The sequence below is a fragment of the Astatotilapia calliptera genome, chromosome 22, assembly GCF_964374335.1.
Source record: "Astatotilapia calliptera chromosome 22, fAstCal68.1, whole genome shotgun sequence".
NCBI classification, from domain to species: Eukaryota; Metazoa; Chordata; class Actinopteri; order Cichliformes; family Cichlidae; genus Astatotilapia; species Astatotilapia calliptera.
In genome coordinates, this window is record NC_137442.1 from 35,704,212 (window position 1) to 35,727,661 (window position 23,450).

Consider the following 23,450-nt stretch of genomic DNA (forward strand, 5'->3'; position numbering starts at 1 on the left):
TTGAAACGCCGGTGCGTTTGAAAAGCTTACACCTGATTGGTCGGCATATCTACGAGACGGTTCGGCGTATATCTTGCAGATGGCGGAGCCGGACAGCGGTAGCTGCGGTTAGCTAATACAGGCTTTATGTGTAAATGCAAAGTGTTTAATTAAATCAATTTTCAGAGCGTTTCAGATAAACTGCGCTTTTATTATGTTTCATTTTCACGTGAAATTGTAAACCTATTTAATGCGTGACTTTTGTACAGTATTTATTTGAAAGCCTGTAGCCGGTTAGCATCTTTGTTGGAAGTTTAGGCCTACTGTGCCAGCGCTTGTCGATTTTAACAATAGCTGCGATACGCAATAATCGTCTGCCTGTTTCGTTGCATTTTTAAGAGTTATCTTTTAAACGACCCAAAAAAGACATGGGATATAGACTGGTCTGGGTGTGTTTTAGCAAGTAAGACATTTTGTTATGTAGACGGACTTTGACTTGGACGGGAACTAAGACCTTTTGCGAGCTAGAAAAAAAATAACAATCACAAAGGAAGATGTCCAACGGCGCTACAGGAAGCGGGGATCTGGCTTGGATGGTAAGTTTGTTTGGCACACGAGTAACGAACTTGGCTTAAAAAAATAAAAAAAATTTTTTTTTAAGTAATAGCGCTATCGCAATACTTTACAATGTTGTTTCAACCCAAGGGCAGCGCGAACCTCGACTATTGCCTCTCGATGGCATTTAAATTTCATCGCCAGCCGGCTATTCATACAGTTGTTAAGGATGAGGCATCTACAGTCTGTTTTTAAATTCTAACTCGGGTACAAAGCAGTGAACTGGGTTGAGTCTTGTAGACGTGAAGGGCTGGGAGGTCAAACGCGACATTCATCCTTTTCTTTTTGTGCCCTGATGGTTCCTTGTTTATGTCTTCAAGCGAAAGTTGGAAGAAGCGTCTCATCGAGACTGGTTTACATGACTGTTTGTACCACTACATGTACGGCTAATACGTGATGAAAAATGCAGTAGGAGATGTATTGAAAATGATCACAAGTGCGAGCCAGCACAGCACTTCACACTACAGTTGTACGGTGATTCAGACCGCTCTCTGCCCTCCCTCAGTCTGACCTGTTCACACCGACCGTCTGGTGTGCAGCTACATTTAAACTTCTCTGCAGCATTAACATTGTTTTAATATCCGACTTTTGCTGTATGAGTACTACTGTAAGTAATACTGTAGTAACAGATTTGAACTAAAGTATTTAAAAATGCAGATGTTTACATGCGCTTCAAAAATCTTGTAACATAGCAGTTACCTGCTGTTGATACGAATAATTAGTTACTTCAAGCACTGCATTGACGAGGTGACTGTAATTAATGCTTTTCAAATCCAGGTCTGTGTGACACACTGTTTACATTCCGTACCATTAGACTTACTGTATGAGTATATTTTACTAATAGGCTGAACTTGAATCTTAGCATTTATGAAAGTGATCGGTGGTTATTATCTGTTGTTTAAGCCTGTGTAATTTATTAATTTGTTAAAACAAGGTGAATATTTTTTTCTGAGACCAACCCCCACCCCCTTGTTGTTGGGATTTCCTGCTTGTTAGTGTATGAGAATATATTTATTAGAATATCATCAATTAATATGTATTAAAGCGTATATAACACTATGAGCATAGTTATATTTATCACTTCATGACCAAAACATATGATTATGAACTACAGACAGAAATTAAACTTTTGTCCTTTTGTTGTTTATTGTCATTAATTCACCACTACTATGAAAAAGTTGTAACAGACAACTTACAATTAAAACTTGGCTAATTGTTATTTTCATTTTATCTGTTACTAACAGTCTGTCACTAAAGCATCTGTTCTTAGTGTGCTTGCACCAACAAGGTGTTTAGCATCGAGATTTTAACAAAACATTTTGCATGTCTCGGTACATTGTGCAGGGTCAGCTTAAAAAGTTTAGCAAATTGGTGGAGAAAATAAATGTTTCTGGAAGCCTCGTCAGAAATGCTCTCAGTGCAATGGTGGTTGTTAAGTAGAGGTTAAGATTATATCATATTATTTCAAGAAAATTAGAAATAATATTGCTGATGCTATGGAAAAATATACTGAAGTTGTTTTATTGATGTTTGGAGTTTGCAAAAAGAAACACAAGTGTGTGGCGATGAGCGAAATTATAGAGCACTAGAACTGATGAAGCATAATTCAAATATAAGCACACATTAGGTAGTTTGAGTATCGTTTTCCCCAGAAATGTTTAAGTGAGAGTACAAAATAACAATTTAACACTTTGGTTTAACAGTAACTGAAATAACTTCAGAAATCATCAGGAATCTGCATAAATCGTCACATAATAAAAAGCACTTTACACAACTTGCCTCATTCACAAGAGCACTAGTTCTACTATAATTACTTTCTATCTAACTTACATTCTCCCATGGATGCATCAGAGAGCAACTTGGGTTAGTAACTTGCCCAAGGATATTTGGCGTGCATACTGGAGCAGCCAGGAATCAAACCACCAACCTTTCAATAAGCAGATGACCTGCTCTGCTTCGTGAGCTACAGCCACCCTGAAGCTAATGTCAAGGTTGGAGCTTTTTAACCAGCAGCTTAAAGCTGCTTTTTCCACTATATAACTGCATCAGTAATTTCCATCCACTATTTACTTATCTTGTCATACGCAGTGCAACTAGCGATTACACTCCAATACTAGGCAGAGTCATTTGTTTACATTGGAGTCACACATCACCAGCTGCTAATATCTCCTCTTTTATAGCCTGGTTGTAGTCAAAGATGTGTTTTTGGCTCCAGGGGTGGAACATGTCTGTTGGTTCCTCGATCACAGAGAACGATTTTCTTGCATATTTTGAAAAGTGTCATGCTTTGCTGGAGGCTGTTGAAGTCGCTCTCTTTTTACGTGCTGATGCTTTCATTGTGCCTGCTTGTGTTGGTATTTACCTACGAAGAGCGTATTGATCCCAAAGAAGAGGTTTGTAATGTCCTTCAAGAACCCTGGAGAATTCCTGAGGAATGCTTCAAGAAATTAAAAGAAAACTTAAGAGACTTAAGGCTGTGTTGAAGGATAAAGGAGATCATGCCAAATATTTCTAACTTGTTAGAATAAAAAAAAAAAGTAGAATTGCCTGATTACGCTGTGCTATCCCATCTATGTTTCCAGATGTTTCAGTACTTTTGCTGCACCTATTTTCCATCTGCCTAGTAAAACATAAAGAGATGAAATGTGACTCAAGACGTTTCGACAGTAATGTATGTTCAGTAAAACTTAAAGCTGGTATTTTTCACAACTTTCAAACTAAAAATAAAACATGTCGTTTGGAATAAAGATGGTGGATTAGACCCCTGCCCTCCAGTAACAATGAAATTAAGTTCTGTGTATATCCTGTGTGTCTCATACAGCAATAAATGAACTCACAACCAAAACCATTCTGTCTAACAGGAGGCTGCGAACGGCAGAGGGGATGCTGGAAAAATGGAAGGGGCCAAGAAAGGATCCAAGTTATCTGTGGAGCGAGTGTACCAGAAGAAGACCCAGCTAGAGCACATCCTCCTCCGTCCAGACACGTACATTGGTTCTGTTGAGCCAATCACCCAGGTGGGTCCCAGGAGACTGCCTTCTGCTGGTGGCTACAGAACTACTTGCAGTACAACTTCACTGGCATTTTACAAAGAGGGCTTCAAGCTTATTTTTGTGTCAGGAGTTTATAGAATAACGATCTTTATTTTAATTTTTTTCTGAAAATTATCTGCTAAAATGATTCTGTCTTCAGGTGAAAATCTGTTTGGCTAGAGTAGCACATTAATGGTTGCCTGTAAGTGTGTCGTAAGGATCTCTGCTCACAGAAAAAGTCCTTTGGTTTTGAACTGTCTCCCATCTTTGCTGTTGTGTGTAGTACAGAGCCCATTGTCCTTTGGCTGTGTCATTTAGGAAATGTGGGACAAATTATCTGTCTTTTGCAGATTATGTACCAAAATGTTTGCCCAGTTCAGAAGAGTTAATTGACAAGTTAACACAAGTCCCCTCTCAGGATCTTCCAAGACAGTCCTGGTGCCCAGTGAAATAATACATACAAACGTCTGTCCACCAGTATAGCTATAGTTTAAACCATTCACATTTTAATTAAAGGAATAATCAGTAACTGAATCTATAATTGAAAACCTGTTTTAATGGCCAAATTTAAATTCAGAATCCTATTCCTTCTGTTACTTCCTGAGACTGTTCTGATGAATATAACCTCAACATTCCTTAAAATTACTATTAGAATTTGATTATTGTCATTATTTTTAATGTGTTTTGTTTTTTGCAACTCTTCCAGCAAATGTGGGTTTTTGATGAAGAGATCGGGATGAACCAGAGAGAAATCACCTATGTTCCTGGACTGTACAAAATCTTTGATGAAATTCTTGGTGAGTGATTCCAAACTGTTCTCTAATAAGTGTGTGGAAAAATGTTTCTGCCCCTCGATTAAAGATTCAAATTGTTTAAGAAAACTTGTTAATGTGTGATTAGAAATTTGGATTATTTAGTTTAAAGATGTGTGTGCAGCTGGGCCGTCATCATCGGAGCACATAGAAGATCTGTTGTTCAGTTTAAGAAAACACGAGTAAATCCCGAATATGTGTATGAAACATTTCAACATTTGTCTTTTACACACTATATGAGGCATTATCATTATAATGTTGGTATTATTCACTGAGTCAGGCTGTTGTTAGCACTGTTCTGTTAGCACCGTTAGCACTGGACTTGATGTGTACAGTATTTCTATGTGAGCCTATTTATGACCTATTCAAAGTCAAATGTGTTTGAGGTAGCACGCAGTCATAGCTGCGGCCTTAACTTTTTGATGATGATGTTTGCTAGTTCACCTTACATGCATTAATGTAATAACGTGGTTAGCCTACTCAACGTAAATTACACACGAACAACATGAAGCTACTCACGCAGAGAAGAACGGCTGCTGCTGCATCATCATCCTCATCATTTCTGCTACACTGGCAGGGCTAGGGGCCAGGACTCTCCTCTTTGGGTTTTTGGGGGATGTTGCTAACTCCGGGTCCAATAACAGGCACCACACCCGCAGTAGATGTGCTCGGTGTGAGGTCTCGCAGCAAGCTATCAAATACGGTGCATTTCCCGGCTTTTAAAAAAAGCGCTATGCGTCACCAGGTGTTTCATCAGATTCGAGGTGTTACCTCCTTTGACAGTATCACAGTATCAGCTTAAAGCACTTGTTGCTGCTGAGTTTGCATCTTTTGCTGTGAAGTACAGCCAGACTTTTGACCGCTTCGCCTTGGGCATTGTTAAGGTTCACATAATTGAGGAAGGAGAGTACAAACAACCAGGTCCAGAAGATCTTGGTCAAACAATTGATTTTAATGAAATTTTAGCGCTGCTCTAAAAGAACGTACGTACCTGGGCCCGCCTACTATCCTTGGAAAGGTAAAATGATTGGCTAGAATCCAAAGTGTGTGACATCTCAGGAAAAAAAAGCACCGAAATGTGCACTGCTTTTCGGTCTGGTTACTACCGTTTATGTCAGAACCGATATCACTACCCATCCGTATTCACAGGTCAACGGACAGTGATAAAGACTTAATAATAAAATGTGCGACAATCACATCAGTTCAGGGAGGGGATACATTTAGGCTCACAGACTATGTAGAACAGTGCAAAGGCTTCCAAAATTCCAAGATAACCACTCCAGAGGTGTGCTTACACAGCGTGTTTTTCAGATTTTGTAAGGTCTGTAACTCTTGTATGAAATATTGTACTGCAAAAGAGATTAAACTGATTAAACTTGTGATATATCTCTTGAATTAAAAACTGCTAAATGAGAGAGGCTAAACCTGAACTCACCATACACCAAAGAAACAACTCGTGTGTTTCTTTGGTGTATTAAGAGTTTTTTCATGTGCTTTGTGCAGAGGTATTTTTTTCTGTTCTCAAACTGATCTCCCTGTTGGAGCTCAGTCTGGGAGGAGTTATTTTTTCTCCTTATCTTTCCTCGTGTGGTGCATTTTTCCATTGTTATACCTCTCTGACCTGTCTTCCCCATGTGATGCTTTGTGTAATGTATGTATGGTCGGAGGGTAAGATGGCGCCGCCATTGCGTGCAATAGGTCGGCAGCCTTATGAAATTTCCCCTTGTGGGACTAATAAAGGTATATCAAATCAAATCAAATAATTTTCATAATGGAGGGTTTTGTTCATCCCAAACTGGGTGTGACAGTGGACAGAGGCTTCCACTACAAACAACTAAAAACAATGTGAAAATGTGCTCCACACAGAAACACTGTTCTGGGTTTGTAGTCTGTGCTGTGTCTAACTATACTGGATGTGAAAGCATCAGGTAGTTGGTGCTCTCCATTAAAAAATGTACAACATTGTCCAAGTGACATTTTTCTCTTCCTTTCAGCTCTATCTGAAATGTGTCTGCTAACCACAAACTTTGTGTCTGTGGTTAGCAGACAGTCTGAAGACTGTTACTGTAAGAGAGGGTGGTCTTAAAGATAAAGTGAAGATTAAACCATGCCCCTACGTAAGATAAATAATTATTGATGTGAACTGTGAGTCGGTGAGCACGGAGTCCAAGGAAATGACGGATGACGAACTGCAGATCTTGATTTCGCGGACGACATTGCGCTGCTCGGATCTACTCAACGCTTCATTCGCAATTTGACCGCCATACTGGAAAATGATCGGACTGCAGATCAGCACTGCCAAAAACAAAGTCATGCAGTTCGGTTATGCCAGAGCGAATACTCCGGTACTTGTTGGCCACCGCCCGCTTGATGAAGTCGATCAGTTCATGTATCTGGGCAGTGTGATAACACCGGACGGTGGCTCGGACAAGGACATTGCCTGTCGGCTCGGAAAAGCAGCATCGGCCATGCGTAACTTGAATCCGGTTTGGAGATCGACCACCAACTCAATATCATCCAAAGTCTGTTTGTTCAATACGATAGTCGTAACAGTGGCTATCTATGCGAGTGAAACATGGAAGTCGACGGCAACAATCACCCGACGATGAATGTTTTCCAACAGCGCGGCCTTCGACGGATTCTCAAGATTTCATATCAAGATCGTGTTACCAACAAGGAGGTCCTTCAGTGCACTGCCTCACGACTGCTAGAGGACGTGGTATTGGAGCAATGATTTCGTTTCGCCGGTCACGTTCTTCGCCAACATCGGGAAAGACTACCAAAGATAGCCATGTCATGGAGACCCGCCCGGGGGTCACGGAGCCGTGGACGACTAAAACAGACGTGGGGACGGTCATTCATTGAGGACCTGAAAGCGGTCGATCTTTCATGGGACGAGGCTGAAGATGTGGCTGCAAACCGAGCTCGCTGGCAATCCCTTGCCGCCCAATGCACCATCCGGTGTGGGGGGAACTAAGTCAAAGTAAAGTGAACTGTGATTTATGCAAAACTGCTGTAGTGGACTCCCAGGAATAAATGTGTGGAAATTGATATTTATAATGCCTCTGTCAAAGGTTTTGACCATGTCCGATTACTAAAAATATCCCAAAATAGGTTTTTGAGATAAATTCTGAACACAAGCGTAAATCTTGCCGAAATAAAGTAAACTACAGCTCATAAGCCGTGGTAATGGACGGCTGCTGGGATACTTTTGTTCTTTCAACTTTGTGTTTTGATGTTTTGCGCTTGTTGACAGTCAATGCAGCTGACAACAAACAAAGGGACAAGAACATGACTGCCATCAAGATCACCATTGACCCGTGAGTACATCATTTTATATTTACCTCATTACATTAAAAATAATGCAGCTGATCTTAGGAAGCATGTATTTTTCTTTGAGCCAGTTTAAACAAGCTGCCTCCTGTGTCCTCCTGAAATTTATATCTGAGGCAGAGGAACTGGTTATGGGTCACTTTGTCAAACTGGGGAAGCTGAAAATGTTTTTTTTTTGTATAAAACACTCTGGAAAGGTTACATATAAGTGTGGAATAATACATTTCACTTATAAAAGATAAAAGGATTCACACTCCTTTAGTGTCAATGTTGAAACAATATTTTTGCAGCCATTACAAGAAAGAAATACCACAGGGTTATGACGTACAGTGAAAAGTGTAATACATTTCCCTGATGATGAGGTCAACATTTATCCTGTATTTAAACTTTTTATACTGGTTTCAGTGAATCCAACACCATTTCCATTTGGAACAATGGTAAAGGAATACCTGTGGTGGAGCATAAAGACGAGAAGATGTACGTCCCAGCTCTCATTTTTGGCCACCTGCTCACCTCCAGCAACTATGACGACGAGGAAAAGAAGGTCACAGGTGAATGCAGACAGTCTGACATCACTCAGTTGTTATTGTGAATGCAGAAAAGTTACTGAAAGCAGCGTTGCTGACTGTTTGATTGGTTTCAGGTGGAAGGAATGGCTATGGTGCTAAACTCTGCAATATCTTTAGCACCAAGTTCACAGTGGAAACAGCATGTAAGGAGTACAGACACAGTTTCAAACAGGTGAGATAACTACAGCAGTACCTTTCATGCTTTATTACCACACATATATATTACTAATGTATATCCGGTTTCTGGGGTTTCATAGTAACCCTGTTGCATGTTTCATTATATTATCATTTCTCATTCTTTTGGCAAAACTTCACAAGTTGGTTTTGCAGATTTCTGATTTATTTATTTTTTTAACATGTCAACTTTTCTGACGATCAAAAGAATTTGATAATTTAGCAACATATAGACTTTGACACCACATTTGTATCTGTTAGGAGGCTGAGAGGTAATATTGGCGGCCGTCAGTATTTTTCCATCAAAGCTGCAAGTGCTGAACACGGCCCCAATTTTATAAACCTGTATATTTCTGAAGGTACTATTCACAGTGGTTCAGAAGCACTGAGTCAGTTCTCTTTCCTGTTCACGTGCCAAAACTGGAACATAATTAACATATGCCAGGGGTGAAATATAAAAAGTTACATTCAAATAATTTAGAATTAGTACAAATAGTAATTGTTTTTATAGCCTTTTTATTAAGTGGTCCAATAATCAATTTTACGTAAGCTAGAGTATCATTATAGTAGTGTTTAAAATGAGGCTAGTGTATTTGCATTTGTGGAAATAAAATTGAGCTAAGATAGATTAGAAATACACTAAAGGTGTAAAGATAAAAGCACATAATGTTTACAAACATCAGAAGCAAAGGGACAAAGAACTGTGAGGTGTTTAAAACAAGGACGTTTATTTATCAAAAGCATTAATCAATCTGACATAACACTATTCACTATTTCACAATGAAAGTTCAACTTTAGTTCAACTTGTTCTTCATGTTTTTGGCCACCAGATGCCACCAAAGAGGGCCGTATTAAAAAGCTTTGAATAGTGAACCCCGTCTTTAACACAAGCTTCAGAAAGTTTCAGTTGGCCTCGTCACTGGAAACGATTGTATCTGCTGACTCCCAAGTCTTCCTGTAGCTCTCCACAGGTGCTCCTCAGCTCTTGGACAACGCTTCTGATAATTCTTTATATTCCTCTGTCTGAAACCTTGTGGGGAGCACCTGGCTGTGGACAGTTTATGGTGAAATGAGGATCTTTCCACTTCCAGATTATGGCCCCAACAGTGCTCCCTGGAACTTTCAGTAGTTTAAAAACTCTTCTGTAACCAATGCCATGAACAGGTTTTGCAACAATAAGGTTGTGAAGGTCTTAATTTTACCCATCATGAGATGTTTCTTGTGTTACATGTTGGCAATGAGACGTGTTTTTATTGGCCATCAGTTGGGACTGAACCAGCTGATAGTAATTTGCAGGACTGCTGTCTAATTAGTGACAGATTTCTGCTGGTGCCATGACTGTCCATGCCTTTTTACAACTCCCTTTCTTCATGTGTTCAACACCGTTTTCTGTGTTTCATTTCTCATTATTACATACAACTTAATTTAAGGACATCTGTGGTCACATGTGTGGATTGGATGGGTCGTTACAGACGTCTAGTGAGAATTTTCATTTCAGTAGCACTAATATATATATATATATATATATATATATATTTATTTGCCGCAAGGTCACAGTCACAGTCTTCCTTGTTTATAGACTAATATCTGAAATCTTGCCCACTGAAATCAGAGCTGTTTTCATATGATCATCATATGAAGTGATTCGGGTGAGAGGTGAAACATCTTTACAAACATAAAGAAGTCCACTTGTCTGGGTTTTACAAGCACAGTTATTAAGACACCAAATGTTTTCACATTAAGATTTTCAGGTTCACTCAATACAGCAAAGGGGGTCCAAGTTTAAGACTCCTGCACATGACCATGTCTAAATACCAGGTATGTGTATGTTATCATTTGCTTCATCCTCCTCAGACGTGGCAGAACAACATGACCAAAACCTCCGAGCCCAAGATTAAGTTTTTTGATGGAGATGACTTCACCTCTGTGACATTCCAGCCGGACCTGTCCAAGTTTAAGATGGAGAAACTGGACAAAGATATTGTAGCACTTCTTACCCGCAGAGCATATGATGTAGCTGGCTCCTGCAGGGGAGTTAAAGTGTCTCTGAACGGCAAAAAATTACCTGTAAGTCTCATTCTATGTCTTCCCTTATCGTGCCACACTAGCTAACCATAAAGTAGTCATTTGTTGTGTTCGTGTGTAAAGATTTGTCACTGTATATGTTTGCATAAATATAGCAAAAACTGTACCATTGAGTGTAAACATCAATGCTGAGCACTGAAGGTGAAATTAGTATGTGTTTTGAGTTAACGGGATGATAATGGGTGTGAATGTTTAATTTTAAAGAACATGGATGTATCAGACTCTGATCTTCACATCACGCCAGTTTGGATTGTTTAAATGAGAAGTGTAATTTTTGGAGTATAAGGACTTTATAGCCTCCTCAGTACGTGGTTCTTGTGTCGTGGCTACTTCTACCAAAGTTTGCTTGAAGCAAAATAAAGAGAACTTAATTGCCATGTTGAATATCACATTATATGTTCAATAACCCTTCTCTCTTTCACTGAAGGTTAACGGGTTCCGCAGCTATGTGGACCTGTATGTGAAGGACAAACTAGATGAGACAGGCGTGGCCCTGAAGGTGGTGCATGAAACGGTGAACGATCGCTGGGAGGTTTGCCTCACCATGAGCGAGAAAGGATTCCAACAAATCAGCTTTGTTAACAGCATTGCCACCACAAAGGTATCTGCATATGAGTAGTAAGCTGCAGAAGTGTAAATGGCTGTCAGAAGTAAAGAAAGTTCTTTTAACGCTGAGACATGTATGTTTTAGGGTGGCAGGCACATTGACTATGTGGTGGACCAGATTGTAGCCAAACTTATTGAGGTGGTGAAAAAGAAGAACAAGGCAGGAGTGTCAGTTAAACCCTTCCAGGTGACGTCACTGGGGTTCTTATTTATACATTGGTTTCAATTCACAGCTTCATGCTGAAAAACATTTAATCTTTCTGTCATTTGTACTTCAGGTGAAAAACCACATCTGGGTGTTTGTGAACGCACTGATTGAGAATCCATCGTTTGACTCCCAGACAAAGGAGAACATGACACTCCAGACCAAGAGCTTTGGGTCCAAGTGCCTTCTGTCAGACAAGTTTATCAGGGCTGTAAGGACATTTCTCACTTCTTTTCAAGCCGTCACCATTGTTTGTACTTAATCTTTTCTCATGTAAAGTAGCTGGACTTCAAAGACAAAACGTTTGTCACCTACAGGCAACCAACTGTGGGATTGTGGAGAGTATACTCAACTGGGTAAAGTTCAAAGCTCAGACACAGCTGAATAAAAAGTGTTCATCTGTGAAGCACAGCAAGATCAAAGGCATCCCGAAGCTAGATGATGCCAATGATGCCGGTATGTAACTAGTTTCATTATTTATTCAAGTCTAAAATGAGGAATGTCCACAAGCAACTACCTCTTAATGAAATCTTACAGAAGAGAGTTGCATGGCGCACTGTTGGGTCTGATTGGGTCATAGCGATGTCATTTTCACAGTTTTCCTGAGACTCTACACTATGCAGTAAACCTGCTAAAAATATGCACTTCAGGTGGACTACAAGCAGAGAGAAAAACAATAATGCATGAAAATATATTTTAAAAATATTAGTCTATTATTAGACGAATTCTCAGTTAAAAAGAATTTGCCATGTCCGACTGTGCGGCGTGGAGGGTCATCGCTTGTGGCTCTGCTGATGTGTTATTCAGACCCAGTTTGCGTTCACGCAGTAACAACTAAATTAAAAAAAACAAATTGAATTGAAAACCATGTGATGGTAGCTGTGGAAAGGTGCCAAGTCCTGGAAAAAGAAATCAACACCTGTTTACAGCATCATAATCATCAAAATGAAAAGTGTGTCAGATGTGGAGTAAATATAAAATGTTAGCCTTCTGAATTACGTTTGTGTTTTTCTGAGTTTCCTCTTAGTCTGGGACCGGGTGCTTTTGCACATTATGCTGTGGAGCCACTCATTTGTTATAGCTGCAGGAAAAACTCAACACGAAGCTGCTCACTGCAGCTAACTTAGTAATCCTCTTCATATCTCCATCTTAGGTGGCAAACACTCCTCTGAATGCACACTTATCCTCACTGAGGGGGACTCGGCAAAGTCTCTGGCCGTCTCTGGACTGGGAGTCATTGGTCGGGATCGTTATGGAGTATTCCCGCTGAGAGGCAAGATCCTGAATGTGCGAGAGGCAACACACAAGCAGGTACGAGCCTGAGAAATAATGACATTTCACATGTAGGAAACAAAAGCAGGTGAAACAGACAAATGCCAGTTCACGTGATAACAGGACATTGACTCTGTTCTGTGTTTTCGTCCATTTGCTCATCGTTTCATCCATGTTGTCAACAGATCATGGAAAACGCCGAGATTAACAACATCATTAAGATCGTCGGGCTCCAATACAAGAAGAGTTACGACGACCCAGAGTCGCTGAGGTCCCTGCGCTACGGCAAGATCATGATCATGACAGATCAGGTGAGCGGCCTCACGGACACTCGCTCACAGTTCTGGTAGGACTCACAGCTGCTCAGAAAATAGCAGTAACTCTTCTCCTTGTGCACCAGGATCAAGACGGCTCCCATATCAAAGGTCTGCTCATCAACTTCTTCCATCACAACTGGCCTTCCCTGCTGAAACACACCTTCTTGGAGGAGTTCATCACACCCATTGTCAAAGTAAGGGAGGCACACCATTACCATTTTATTAAACCGATCAAGCAGCCTGAAACTTGAAAAATATGCAGGGTGATATTTGTGTGTTGGACTCAGATCATTCAGTCAATCACGTGTCTTGTTTTGCGTGTCGTGACAGCGGCGAATAGAGCGACTTGCAACACATTGTGATAAAGATTCCTCCTCATCATTTATTTCCAGGCTACTAAGAACAAACAAGAGCTGGCCTTCTACAGCATTCCAGAGTTTGACGAGTGGAAGAAACACACGGAAAATTATAAAACCTGGCATATAAAGTACTACAAAGGTTTGGCGTTTGAATCATTTCAGAAACGATTTTAGAGCGACTTTTGAAATCACACGTTTTTGTCTGAAAAATTGTTCATTATAAAAAGATCAATTTTTTGTTGCAGGTTTGGGAACAAGTACAAGCAAAGAAGCAAAGGAATACTTTGCTGACATGGAGAAACACCGGATCACATTCAGATACACTGGTGCTGAGGACGACGCTGCCATCACTCTGGTGAGCACGCCGTACTGCTGCTAGGACAAACAGACTATGAAAGCAGCCAGTAATTATAGCATACATTTGTGCTCAGGGTCTGTTCAATGTGCTACTTTGATTCAGGCCTTCAGTAAGAAGAAGACGGACGACAGGAAGGAGTGGCTCACTAACTTCATGGAGGACAGACGTCAGAGAAGGATGCACGGCCTGCCAGAGGTTTGTATGGAAGAAGCTTTCATTTGCGTGCTCCTCTCACAGAATCCTGCTAACTCAGCAATATTTGATTTGGGTGAAATGGAGAAAACATAGATGAGTTATTGCTCTTTTCTCCCCCTCCCCTCATCTTCCCCACCACCCAGCAATACCTGTATGGAACTCATGCCCGACACCTCTCCTACAATGACTTCATCAACAAAGAGCTGATTTTGTTCTCCAATTCTGACAATGAGAGATCGATCCCGTCTTTGGTTGATGGTTTGTACACTTCCTCCATCTTTTAACTGTTTGGGTTTTTTAGCCGAGTTTTCTTTTTCACAGTGAAAGCATCCCTAACATACCAACAAACACATAACGTCAGTATTTTATAAATGTATGCGAGGTATAATCAGCCCTGGATATTTCAGCTTTGTAAATGTTGGTGTTTGTGTTGCTTTTAGGTTTGAAGCCGGGTCAGAGAAAAGTGTTGTTTACCTGCTTGAAGAGGAATGACAAGAGGGAAGTGAAGGTCGCTCAGCTGGCTGGTTCAGTAGCAGAGATGTCTGCCTACCATCATGGAGAGGTGCAGTCAAATCATTAAGAACGTTATGAACCATCGTACGCAGCACAGCGTGACATTTCTGTCCACGCATCTCTGAGTTTCTAACTATAAACTGATACCCGGGAAAATACTCGCTGCTCCTTTTCAACACCACAGAGAGGATATTGACCCCATCCTAAAAAATGGCTGAGAAGAAAACGTGTTCATTTTCAACAAACTTCTCATTCTTAATAGAATTTTAATGGAAGATGGGTTTTTTTTAGTCTTGATGTTTTATTTATTGTACAGATTACACAGATACAATATAGTAAAATATATTTTCAAACCTACAAACAAACAAAGGATACACGGGAATATCTGAAAGCATATTAATAACAACTGAAACTTTTAACCTTTAGATATTTACCCTGAGACTTTAACACTGCGACTACCCAAATTCATGTCTTTTTCTTTCGTTCGTGCTTCTAGCAAGCTCTCATGATGACCATAGTGAACCTGGCACAGAACTTTGTGGGCAGCAACAACGTGAACATCCTGCAGCCGCTGGGTCAGTTTGGTACTCGCATCAATGGAGGAAAAGATGCAGCCAGTCCTCGTTACATCTTCACCATGCTCAGGTACAAATGAGTCCTGCATGTCTTTTAATTCAAATGTATTTTTCTAAAAGGTTTCTCATCTGACACCTTTAGACAGAGTAAACATTTTTGGCTTCCACTGCATAATTTTCATAAATGTTGTCCAATTTCCCACAGTCCTCTTGCCAAGCTGTTGTTTCCAGCAGTGGATTCCAACCTACTAAAGTTTCTGTATGATGATAACCAGAAGGTGGAGCCAGAATGGTACATTCCCATCATTCCAATGGTGCTAGTGAATGGTGCCGAGGGCATCGGGACAGGCTGGGCCTGCAAGATTCCCAACTATGACCCCCGAGAGATTGTCAACAATATAAACAGAATGCTCAAGCATCAGGACCCACTGCCAATGGTAAACATTGTGAACAAATAAAAGCACGCCAAGTACGGAGACAGATGAAAGTATATTTTAAAGATGAAACTGCTGGTTCAGATTAGCACATCAGCTATATATCAAGCATATTTCCATATGTGCAGAGTTTAAAATGTCTTGTGGAATCTGGAGATGGCTGGAGCTGATTTGTACCACACACTTACTTTATATCACAAATCTTAGTAAAAGAAATTGACAAGTAGATAAGTCATAGTGTAAACTGCTTGTTCGCTCTACCTCTTAGCTGTTTACCTATACAGTGAAACTTGCCATATCTTAACTGATTGTAGTGGTTGAAGGTAGGTCGAAAGCAGCTTGATGTTTCTATGGTTCTGTCAGCCTCCCAAACAGGATCACAGGAGTGTCCACAGGGCACGTGCAGGAAGTGCCACAGAGTCCACCCCCCAGCTTGTTCACGGTTGTCAGCGGGGCACACGCACATGCTCATTCTGTGTCTAGAGGGCGACCGTGGTTCAGGGGGTTGGGAAGCTCATCTGTAACAGGGAGGTTGCTGGTTCATTCCCCCAGCTCTCTGTCCTGGTCGTTGTGGGCCATGAGAGGGCATCAAATTATAGGATGGGTGCAGAGAGTCAGAGATGTGAACAAACAGTCCTCATCAGCGCGCTGTGCTTCTGATTTCCACAAACTGCTGTGGTTTGTTGCTTGAAGTGTAGATAAAGGCTTTAACCTCCCTGTCCTGATTTCCTTCTACCCACAGCTTCCTAGCTACAAAAACTTCAAAGGGATAATCCATGAACTGGGTCAGAACCAGTATCTGGTCAGTGGAGAGGTGTCAGTCATAGACAAGAACACCATTGAGATCACAGAGCTTCCTGTTCGGACTTGGACACAGGTACAGTCCAGGTTGTTTTCTCGAGAGTGTAAAGAGTCACAAATGATCTGGAATATATTTTTATGTCTGTCTGTATGTTTAACCGTTTTGTATGCAGGCGTACAAGGAGTCTGTGCTGGAGCCCATGTTGCAGGGCACTGACAAGACGCCAGCTCTCATCAACGATTACAAGGAATACCATACAGATGCTACAGTGAAGTTTGTGGTTCGCATGTCTGAGGAGAAGCTGGCCCAAGCAGAGGCAGCTGGCCTTCACAAAGTCTTTAAACTGCAGTCTAGTCTCACCTGTAACTCGATGGTAGATATTCCCCTGGTTTATCTTGCTCTGCTTTAACCACAGCTGTTGTCTTAGAACTGTTTCATTTTTTTAACTACACCATTCTCAGGTGTTGTTTGACCACATGGGCTGTCTGAAGAGGTACGATTCAGTCCAGGACATCCTGAAGGAGTTCTTTGAGCTCCGCCTGCACTATTACAAACTGAGGAAGGACTGGTTACTGGGCAACCTGGGCGCTGAAGCCGCCAAACTATCCAATCAAGCTCGCTTTGTACTCGAGAAAATCGAAGGGAAAATTGTAATCGGTAGGAACGCAGAAAATCCTCCAACACCCACGTGGCAAACAGTACAGATTCCTTTTTTCTATCTCACCGTTTGTTTTTAACCCAACCAGAAAACAAGTCCAAGCGTGAACTCATCCGCATGCTGGTGCAGAAAGGCTTTGAATCTGATCCAGTTGCTGCCTGGACCAAGGCTCAGGAAAAGGTATCGCAGAGCTTCTAGAAATATTCACACATGATTGGTACTGAACACAAACACTGAAGGGAGAATCTCTACAACACACTATTTATTTTTCATGCTTTTATCCGCCAGTCTCAAGAAGAGGATTACAAGGACGGGAACGAGAGTGACGGTTCAGTGGACTCAGGGTCCACATCAGGCCCAAACTTCAACTATATCCTCAACATGCCTCTGTGGTGCCTGACCAAAGAGAAGGTGGACGAACTGCTTAAGCAGAGGGACCAAAAGGTATTCTATAGATCTCTTCACAGACTGACATCTGTCATCCTCACATGTAAGAATATGTAGACTATAACGTGTTGATTAACAGAGTGAATGTGCGTGTTTGTGTGCAGAGAGGAGAGCTGAATGACCTGCAGAAAAAGTCTCCAGAGGATCTGTGGAAGGAGGACTTGACGGTGTTCATCGAGGAGCTGGATGTAAGTTTGTTGTTGCCATTTATTGTTTTCTAAAGACGCACATCGTACGGGCAGGTGCAGAGCCGAACAATACAGAGGAGAAAGCATTCACCTGAAATGTGTTTGTCTTGTGTTGTTTAGGTCAGTAGATCCATAGAGTTTGAACTCTTGCAGCAACTGTCCTTTGTTTTTTTTGTGCAGGCTACTTTTGTCCAGAGTTATTTTATCTGGTAATCTGCTACATTTAAACCATGACTCATCTTTTTGTTCTGCCTCTCAGAATGTGGAAGCCCAGGAACGAGAGGAGCAGAGCATAGGCAAGGCCATCAAACTGGTGAAGGGTAAAGTGGGCAAGCCCAAAGTGAAGAAGATGAACCTGGAGGAAACTATGCCTTCACCGTTTGGCCGAAGGGTGGAGCCTCCAACGCAAGCAATTAAATCTGACGCAGCCAAAAAACTGATCAAAAAGAAGAAGGTAACCTTTGTGTTTCGGCTTCAAAGTTGACGTAGATTTCATGACAGCATTACTAGAACACAGTTACACAGGTGTCGTTCTCTTATAAAACCTAAAATACTTCCTGAGAAAAACAAATATGAGACTAAAACACTTTCATGTCCAAATAAAGGGAATAAAGGTTTGTTGCATTCTCCTCTCAGGGTGACTCAGACCCAGCACTGAAACTGGAGTTTGATGAGGATGGTTTGGGTGGTGAAGGCGGAGGTGGAGAAAACATGGCAGCCAAACCGAAAGCGCCACGAGTGAAGAAGGAGAAGAAGGAGCCCGGTCAGTGCAGAAATCATTCAGTTACACAGCGGTTAAGTCAGTGTGCTGCAGTGAAAATGACAAATCATGCTGTGTGATCTGGCCATGCATGGATGCTGTTTAACACTACAGGTTTCATCCCTGGTTGATGATTTACTGCAGTTTAAAAAGCACATCGAGGAGCTTCACTGTATTATGTGAACACTCCAACAGACAGGCTGGTAATCTTGTTCACTCTTATACAGGAGCTCCTAAAGTGAGAAAACCTCCTGCACCTAAAGGTACAGGTGCTCCTGCTAAAAAGGTAAAGAAGAGGAACCCATGGTCTGACGACGAGTCCAAGTCAGAGAGCGACCTAGAGGACAGCGAGCCCATCATTCCCAGAGAGACCAAGTCCCAGAGAGCATCGGGTACGGTTACAGTCACTGTGAACATTCACTGTCATCCCTCCGATCATCGTGTTCATTTCGTGTTCAGTGCAGAGCATAAATGCATTGTTAATGATGTCATTTATTTGTCTTTCTGTCATTAGCGAAGGAAACGGTTTAGACACCAAGAAAGTCTAAAGCAGCCTCTGGGTGGTTGATGGGATTTGTTTGAGTCAGACACAGAAAGAAAGTATTTATTAAATGTGCATTTCACTGCACCAAATGTGCAAAATGAAAATTCTCACACTGTGCATCATGCATTTATTTCCTTTTGTTTCTCTTTTAAATCCACTCAGTCTTTGCTTTATTCCCCCGTCTGCATCAGGTGGTTGCTTAGTGTGACTGGTTAGCGTTTCATTTCAATCTGAAGCCAGCTCCTTGATTTCAAACCACCCGGGGCTAAAAATATCACTCAGCTTCTGACAGGAGTCTGATGTAACTCAGCTAATTATTGTACATCAGAGTGGCATCAGAATCCCCGGCAGTTAGAATGTGGTTTCACACAGACCCTGCTCTCATCTTTCAGCTTCCAAACCAAAATACACATTTGATTTCTCGGAGGAGGAGGATGAGGAAGAGGCAGATGAAGAGGAGAACGCAGACGACGAGCCTCCTTCTTCTCCAGCGAGGTCGTTCAAAGACGACTTTGCTTTCCCTGGCGCTAAGGACCGCTATAATGACCATAATGATGACAATGAAGACGATGACAACGATGAAGCATACACGTCACCCAAACAAAAAGCCGTGTAAGGTTTAGGAATAGTTCACTACGTTCAATGATACTTTCAGCACCTGGATTTCCACCATTCGTGTTCTTGCACCCACCACACACACACACATCTGTGATTCATATCTTGTGGGGAGATTTAATTGACGTGATGCTTTCCCTAGCCCCCTACCCTAAAGCTAACCCTGTCACTAAAACCACATTTTGAGTCTCAAAAATGCCTTCAAAGGGTTGTTGGTCCCCACGAAGATATGAACACACACACACAATCTCTCCCTTCTGACTTGGGCAGTATTTTACTGTTGAATATGTTTCTCCTCCCTCTCTGCAGTTCAGCGACTGCAGCTAAAAAGAAAGACGCAGCCAGCATCTTCTCATCCAAGGTAGCTGCGTCTGAAAAGAGCAATGAAAGCGGTGAGTATCACTTGGGAGTCTGTGTCTTTGAGAACACTCCAGACTGAAACAGATGGGGGGCTACAGCTTCAGATGATCACGCCTGTGCTATTGTTGTCAGTGAAGAACAGGAAACAGGCTTCAGTTAACACAAGCTCACCATAATTGGACAATAGAAGCTTGTAGGGGGGAACGAAACACTGCCAGGTCTGATGAGCCTCGATTTCTTCGACACAATTTGAACTGCAGGGTCAGAATTTGATGTAAACAACTCAAAACATCCTGCTAGCATCAGTGGTTCAGGGTGTTGGTGTTACGGTGTCACAATATGTTTTCTTTGGGTCTCTTACTATGATTTGAGGATCAACACAGACCAACTGAGCATGTTTCTGACCAGTTTATCCCATTATCTTCTGGTGGATGCTTTCAGCAGGATAGCATGCTGTTACAAAGCTGCAGTCATTTCAGGACGACGAGTTCACTGTACTCAAATGTCCTCTGTAGTCCCCCGATCTCTGTCTAGTAGAGCTCCTGTTGGGAGGTTAAGTCTGGAGCAGATTTGGATGATATACAAACGGCCTGATCTCTCAGTGACCTGCAGACACAACAGCAGCTGAATGCTCATGTTTTTGTTGTAGACGAAGCAAAGTCTGACAGCGACAATGACAACAGCCCAGTGTTCACTTACTCCAGCAGCTCTGCATTTGACAAAGCATCTCCAGCAAAGAAAGGTCAGTATGTCCAGGAGAGAGCAGTGCACTCCTTACCACACAGTGACAGTCTGTTATGTTGTGTCAAGATGCTGCTGATGCGTCAAAGCAAAGGCTCAAATGTGCCACAGTTACTCACTCATGCACGTGCAGCATTTGAAAACCAGGTGTTTGTTTTCTGTAGCAGCTAAGAAGCCATCTGATGCAGCTCCTAAACCTAAGAAACCACCAGCACCAAAAGCAAAAAAACCCGATAAATCCATTTGGGACTCTGACTCTGATACTGGCTCTAAGAAACCAGCACCAGCTCTTAAAGGTAAGGCACAAAAAGAAGAAGAAGAAATGTAAAAAAGTCACAGTGCAGGTTGTGAGCTTTTGTTACCTTGTTGCAGGTAAAGGCCGGGGGAGGAAGAGGAAGGGCTCTGGCTCTGAGGACGAGTACAGCCCCATGAAGAAAATGTCAAAGCCTCCGGGGAGAGTAAGTGCATAGAGACGACATTTTACTGTGTGATTCTGGCAGGCGGGGCCAGGCTGAACTGGTGACCTGTCCAGGTCATGGTTGACTTTGACCTGGACAGGTCACCCCACTTGTGTTTTTTACACCATCAGCCAAAATGGACTACCAAGTTTGTGACTGTAGCAGTTCAAATTCATTACGTAAAATATCAGGCGAGTGTGAATCTGGGTGATCTCAACCTCAAGGTCAGAGATCATGTTTGCTGATAACTTGAAGAAGAGGTAGCATCGGAATTTCAGGCTCCGTCCACACGTACACGGGTGTTTTTGAAAACAGATTTTCCGTTTTCGTTTAAAAAAATAATCCCGTCCACACATAAAGGCAGAAATGAAGGAAAACGCTGCTATGAACATGCCAAAGCAGCAGGTGGCGCTAGATTCCTAACCGTGCAGAAATGTTGGCCAATCAGAAGTCTAGAAGCCTCGGTGGGAAATAGTAAACAAGGATGGGGCATAGAAGCAGAACCGAGTCGTATGTGTGGAGGGACAGTAACTGTGTGTATATGTAAGCATTTAAACACTGCAGAGAGTAGAATTAACAGTATTGTAGAAATTCATTCACCGAAACAATAACGTGGCGCACAGTGTGACGTCACAAAAGGCGCACACCTTTGACGCTGCGTTTTCTGCATTTTTTTCCGTTTTTCTCGTCCACACTTAAATGCAAAAACGGAGTTTTAGAAAATATCCACCCTGCCCGGAGTTTTTAAAAATCTCCGTTTTCAGTGACCGAAAACGCCGTTTACGTGTGGACGAAAGGTGCAAACGCGTAGAAAAATCTGTGTTTTCAAAAATACCCAGGTACGTGTGGACGTAGCCTCAAACTGACACCACACGTGTTTCTACCAAAGAAATCAGACAAGTGATGTCAAGGTCAGAGGTCGTGGTTTCTCAGTCTCGTGAATTTGATTACTTGAGAAGAAGGTGATGTAAGATGTTGCTACCACAGGTGCATGAGAGGGACTGCTGGCCACCGCCAGTATTTATATAGAGAAAAACCCTAGAAGGGATTTTAGTATCCTCAGTGCTAAAGTCATCCAAGCACAGAGGCCTGAAGTGCTTCGCTGATATACTGTGGGAGGCTGTTTTATGTGCGTCCACCTTTGGACACATCTGTCTGAAGTTAACACACATAATGCAGCCAGGGTGGAATAAATGAGAACTGTCATTTGAGTGAATTTTATTATGTTTCCTCTCTTCATTCATAACAAGTATCATGTAGTCGTGTTACGGTTTTGCTTCTTTAATAAAGCGTCCGAGTCTCGTGGTGACGTGAACGATTAACACGAGGGTTTGATTCTGTGCAGAAGCCTCAGAAACCTCCGTCAGACGACGAGGACGACAGCAACAGCATGAGCGGCCTGAGCGCTCTGACCCGCGACCGGCCAGGCCGCGCCAAAAAGGAGGTGAAGTACTTCAACGAGTCGGAGAACGAGGAAGAAGACGACGACGACATGTTTGATTAAAGTAGCCCGCCGTCACACAAACGCCACCTGTATAGAAATCTGCCCTTCCTCCTCCTCTTCCAAACAGACTTTTGTACATTTCCTGTTACATTTTCTTTTCATTAATGGTGATGTTCAATGATTTTTAACGTGTAGATGTTTTACACTTGTTATTATTATACATATACAGGTTTCTTTTTTATGCTCATTGAAACGTTCTGTATTTGTCTGAAGCAGCTTTTAGAAGTTTAGAATGCAGTGCTTTAGCACATTTTAATTGTTAAAATAATATGTACCTTTTGGAACATGAAGTTGAAAGTAAATGCTGAAATGTCCCCGAGTCTGCTGGTTTCATTCTTTTATTACTGAGCCGCTGCGTAAGAAGACAAACTGCTGATGTCAGTTTACACTGACGCTAACACATCTCAGTGCCTGCTCATTTTAATGGATACTTTATTGATCCCCATGGGGAAATTACTTGTTTTTCTCTGCATTTGACCCATTCACTCAGTGAAGCAGTGGGCAGCCCACTAAGCAGGCGCCCGGGGAGCAGTGTGTAGGGACGGTACCTTGCTCAGGGGTACCTCAGGGTAGCCGTTAAGTGGATTCAAACCGCCGACCTTCCGATCATGGGGCGACCACTTTACCTACTGAGCTATCCCTGCCTATCTGCCTTGTCTCCAGTGCACACAGTTCAGTGTGGACTGGTTTATACGACAATGAGAGGGACTCAGAACAGGAAAAGTATTAAATAATGTTTTAAATGAGTAATACGAGGCTTGCTTCATCTTCGTCCTTCAAGCATCTGCACACACCAGTGTTTAAAATAAATATATTTTATTACTTTGCCAGGACAGTTCATGGTAAAGTTAAACAGTATATGAACATAAAAAGTATATGTTAATGTACAAAGACAATATTTATGATGGGAAATGGAAACCAATCAAAGCTTAAATCTCAA

General features: G+C 41.8%; 1 protein-coding gene across 2 annotated transcripts; it reads left to right on the forward strand.

Annotated features, from left to right (window-relative positions):
* The first annotated feature begins 47 nt into the window (after window positions 1–47).
* On the forward strand, window positions 48–22,824 carry top2b (DNA topoisomerase II beta). 2 transcript variants are annotated; one of them, XM_026155571.2, is made up of 36 exons: window positions 48–575; window positions 3,456–3,611; window positions 4,333–4,423; window positions 7,695–7,758; window positions 8,177–8,322; window positions 8,415–8,512; window positions 10,369–10,581; window positions 11,027–11,200; window positions 11,291–11,392; window positions 11,484–11,621; window positions 11,728–11,866; window positions 12,564–12,721; window positions 12,868–12,993; window positions 13,083–13,193; window positions 13,392–13,497; window positions 13,604–13,713; window positions 13,819–13,911; window positions 14,055–14,169; window positions 14,352–14,473; window positions 14,921–15,069; window positions 15,205–15,436; window positions 16,176–16,310; window positions 16,408–16,608; window positions 16,697–16,892; window positions 16,982–17,073; window positions 17,182–17,337; window positions 17,445–17,528; window positions 17,788–17,982; window positions 18,165–18,291; window positions 18,516–18,680; window positions 19,225–19,444; window positions 19,757–19,839; window positions 20,457–20,549; window positions 20,713–20,844; window positions 20,921–21,006; window positions 22,352–22,824. In XM_026155571.2, the coding sequence occupies exons 1-36, from the start codon at window positions 534–536 to the stop codon at window positions 22,508–22,510; spliced, it is 4,809 nt and encodes a 1,602-aa protein (XP_026011356.1). In that variant the 5' UTR covers window positions 48–533; the 3' UTR covers window positions 22,511–22,824. The 2 variants fall into 2 exon arrangements, with proteins under 2 accessions (XP_026011356.1, XP_026011357.1); XM_026155572.2 differs by having other exon boundaries at window positions 20,716–20,844.
* The last annotated feature ends 626 nt before the right edge of the window (window positions 22,825–23,450 follow it).